Source organism: Poecilia reticulata, linkage group LG21, assembly GCF_000633615.1.
Source record: "Poecilia reticulata strain Guanapo linkage group LG21, Guppy_female_1.0+MT, whole genome shotgun sequence".
NCBI lineage: Eukaryota > Metazoa > Chordata > Actinopteri > Cyprinodontiformes > Poeciliidae > Poecilia > Poecilia reticulata.
In genome coordinates this window covers 8,000,871-8,004,820 of record NC_024351.1, presented here as the reverse complement: position 1 = coordinate 8,004,820, position 3,950 = coordinate 8,000,871, and the positions used below count along the sequence as shown (strand labels likewise).

Here is a 3,950-nt window from a genome sequence, read left to right as displayed (position 1 = left end):
TTTGAGATAAATGTCCTTTGAATTTGCAGCTTTTTTTTTTTTCTTTTGGCTAAGAATGTATTTTTGCAAATGTGACATTTTTTTGTTGTTGCTATCCTGCTCTGATTGCTCCGGCTTATCTCATTTTACCAAATCTCTATGCATGTCTCTTTTCCACAAAGAAGGGAGAACTTATACCATAATGCCACTTCCTGTTATTTTCTTTCTTAAAACATCTTTTTTTTTAGTAGACATCCTTTTATACCGATGCTTTAGACTTTATGAAGGGACCTTTTATGACTGTGAGTTTAATGTATAAACGGATTCTATGAGTCAGATCCAGTGTAAAAGAAAAAAAAGAGTGTTGAACCTGTAAAATGCTGTGAAGATAAAAAAAAAAGAAATCTCAGATTTGAAGGAAAGATCCAAAGCTGTTAATGAAAAGGCCACTGAAACGCACAATTTCTGTCACAGTCTGAATATGGAGTCTGATATAAAAATTGAAACAGCTTGCTTGATGGAATAGGACTTAAAGGGGAGAAAGAAAAGTATTGTCCCAACCCACTGTTCTTCAATTTAGGTAGATCAGGGAATGATGTGTTGCCGTTGAAGATATGTTTTGCTTGTTTCATGTTGTCCGTCAGGTTCTATTTTGGCAATTTCCTGATTCCACAGAACTGGCAGTAATAAGGAATGCGTGTGGCTAGTGGAATTTAACATTTTCTTGTTTTTATGCTTTTTCGTTTCCTGTTCCCAGTACAGTGTAATTTCTGTACACTGGCGTTAATTTCCATCAGTGGACAGAAGGAGCGGTTAGCATTAGCAGGAACATTTAAGCCCCAACTGTAGCAGACGTCTTTAAATTTTTCCATCCACACAAATGTAAACACTGGCACGGACTTTTCAGGTGATCCATGTGCAGTTTTCCACTCGGAGGCTGAATACAAAGATTTACTTTATGTGAAAGGTGGTGCAGAGAGAGTGACCTTTCCGCTACTGCTGCAGTTGAACTTCGTCTGCTGCAACAAACAGGAAACGCAGTATGTGATATGATCACAAAAGAGCATAAACTAATTATTTCACCGAATAGCTGTGTCTCTTTACTTCTTTTTTCTTTCTAGCAGAAGACGTTGAAATAAGCTGTGGGTGTGGTATTTACGAAACAGTCTTTATTTAGATTTATTTTTTCTCTTCTCGACACCATTGTAAAATATGTTTCCCAAAGCAGAAACGTAAATAAAATTGAACAACAAATCGACGGTAGGCATGAGGAGGAATATATCCTCCGTGTGAGACATGTATTTCTCTATTATGATAAAAACAATGGCAATGAAACCATTTGTGATGTTTGTAGATCTGACTTCTGAGCACCAATGCTTCAATTTCATAATTTACCCCCCCCCCCAATGCTCTCTATGGCTCTAGGAAGCCATACATCACCTCAACACGGCAGTTTGTTCCTGGATTTGGTCCAAACATCTGGAGATTATATCCTGGCTCCTGAACAAAGTAATGACGTGCAAATCCTTGAGTATGTCAGGCATACAGATTGCAAACAGAAATACAAGCATGAAAAAAACTGAACCAAAGTTTTCAACAACAGATTAAACTAGAAAACATACCCACATGTACAATTCATGAACCCGTCGGAGGGATCAAGGCCAAGGAAGTAATGAGTCAAACTGATGTTAAACTGTAATACTTTTAAATTGTTCACAGTGTCTGAATGCCCTGAGATTAATTAGTAAAAAAAAAAGGCACTTTTCCTATTATGATATGTTCCACAGTGCAAACAGGCCAAACTATATCTCAAATAACTTACTTGTACAGGAATTAGTCCATTTTGTTTTAACTTAAATAATTACAATAAATGTAATTCTGCAGGCATCTCTATCGGTCCAACCATTGTAGCCTTTAAAAATCAGCGTCAAGTACAAAAATAATACTAAAATTGATCTGACCCTTTAAGTATTATTTGTTTTTCTGTGGTCTCAGAATATATACTTAAAATTCACAGATCCACACTGTTTCGCTGATCAAATATTGACCCATGTATGTAAGCAGAACACGTTGAGTTGAAAAGTCCTCAGGGCCCCATTTTGTACTGAATTGTTTGTCAAAAAAAATGTCCACAAAAAACAAACCTAAGCTCCAATGATTTGATGAAAGCTTTTTTTTTTTTTTTTTCCCCACCAGTACAGTAAACCAGTAATGGCTTGTTTGTCTCTCATTCTTCAGTTCTTTTCCTCCTGCGGCCTGGTTTCCCAGCAGCGTGAAAGCTCAGGCTTTAGCTTCATGTTGGTTTAGCTCCATCCCATCCCCTGCATCTTTGTTGCCAGGGCTTGAATTCTTCTTTCTGGGGTTGCTTCCAAGAGATTCAGCCTCTTCCAAAGTGGTGGGGAGAGGTTCGCCCAAGGTTTCGGGTAAGAGCAAAGTAAGCACTCCAATTGCGAATGCCAGGATTCCTACAATGAGCTGAAAAAAAGATGGTAAAAGCATATCTTTTGTTGAAAAAGCTTATAAAATGAGATTATTGTGACAAGAGGGACACAGACTACGATGCATTTAAATTACATTTCAGCAACACCTGCTAACAAATTTCCTTAACAGCATGCTGAGCTCCTTAGTAAAGGTGCACTCATCTAAAAACCCTGCAGGAACTTTTTTTTTTTAACCCTGTTTCATCAGATGAATGGCTTCACTAAGAAAATCTGTCCAAATATTGCATAGGCATAATTTGACCTGTTAGATTCTCAAAGACATTTAATTATGTTAGAGCAAAAACAAACATTGAAGTGTTTCAAGAATAAATATGCAAAAAACAATTATTTCACACCTGTTTCATTTTGCTTGTTTTGGCTGAGCATTCAGATTTGGACTGTTACTGCCAGAGGAAAAAAAAAACCCAGTAATGAAATGGGTTTTTGGGCAGGAATCCCTTCTCGTAGGGTACTCGGTATCCGTTTTGCTACAGGCCAAGCGCCAAAAAGAATAACACAGCTTGAGTTGTTGAGTCAGTCGTTGCATGAGTTAACCAGGAAGACTCATGTTTGGATTGAGGCGTAGCCACTGCTAACGCGTCTTCGTTTTTGCAGCTCCTCACCACAGAAACCAATTTGAGACAATAAATATAAACTTTGAGGGTATGATTTTGAGAGCATGTCTGGAATTGCAATCGTTAGTTTGAATCCTACTGATAAAGGAAGGGAAAGAGTCATGCTGTTGTGACAGGTCCAGTTTTCCACACATTCAGGCTGATAGACATCCAGCACTTTCTGAGGCTTTTATCTGTCCCACAGAGAGCGCACACAGATGAAACTCTGTGAAAGCAACATTTGGTTTTATTAACAAATAAAGGCAAACAGGTTTTTAAAAATGGTTCTGCCTTCCTGATGTTTCCTAATTATTTTAATGGAGTTAACTAAAGACGTATGCATCCTTGTGGAATCTGTAATAGTCACTTGGATTTGGTGCAGAAAGATGTAAATGGAAAAAAAGAAACAGTATCCCTCAAAATCTTCTGCTAGAATGTTAAGCATTCTGACTTTGTCTGAAGTGCTTGCAAAAAGAAAAAAAAAAAAGAAAAGGTCATACCTGAGGTAGATAGACCCAGACATCAACCAGGTAAACGCAGAAAGGAGCCACAATACTGCCAACACGACACATCATGCTGCCGCTACCTACTGCCAGGGTCCTGCAGAGGGAGCATCCACCACGCACAATGGATTAAAACATTTAACTCATTCCAGAAGTACCAAATCAAGACAACAGAATTGCCATTGGTGCCATCCTTATTAACCTACAGCAAAATGCATGAGCATCATTGATTGCAGCATTTTTAGAAGAGTTATGGAACCTGAATAAGAGATATTTCCTAAATCTTTTATTCGGCTATTAGGAAATGGCTGTAAAAGGAAGCCACATATTGTCATATGTTTTGTGTATGTTAGAATTTGATTTTTTTGTTGTTG

General features: G+C 37.8%; 1 protein-coding gene across 1 annotated transcript in view; it reads right to left on the bottom strand.

The window, feature by feature from the left end:
* Nucleotides 1-1,126: 1,126 nt before the first annotated feature.
* The window catches only part of slc22a16 (solute carrier family 22 member 16), a 13,069-nt gene continuing 10,245 nt past the window's right edge, over nucleotides 1,127-3,950 (bottom strand). Inside the window, exons 7-8 of the mRNA XM_008397755.2 lie at nucleotides 3,574-3,673; nucleotides 1,127-2,454 (exon numbers count right to left, since the gene is read on the bottom strand). Coding sequence (XP_008395977.1) covers nucleotides 2,260-2,454; nucleotides 3,574-3,673 — 295 coding nt within the window. The 3' untranslated portion in view covers nucleotides 1,127-2,259. The remainder of the gene's footprint in view (nucleotides 2,455-3,573; nucleotides 3,674-3,950) is intronic.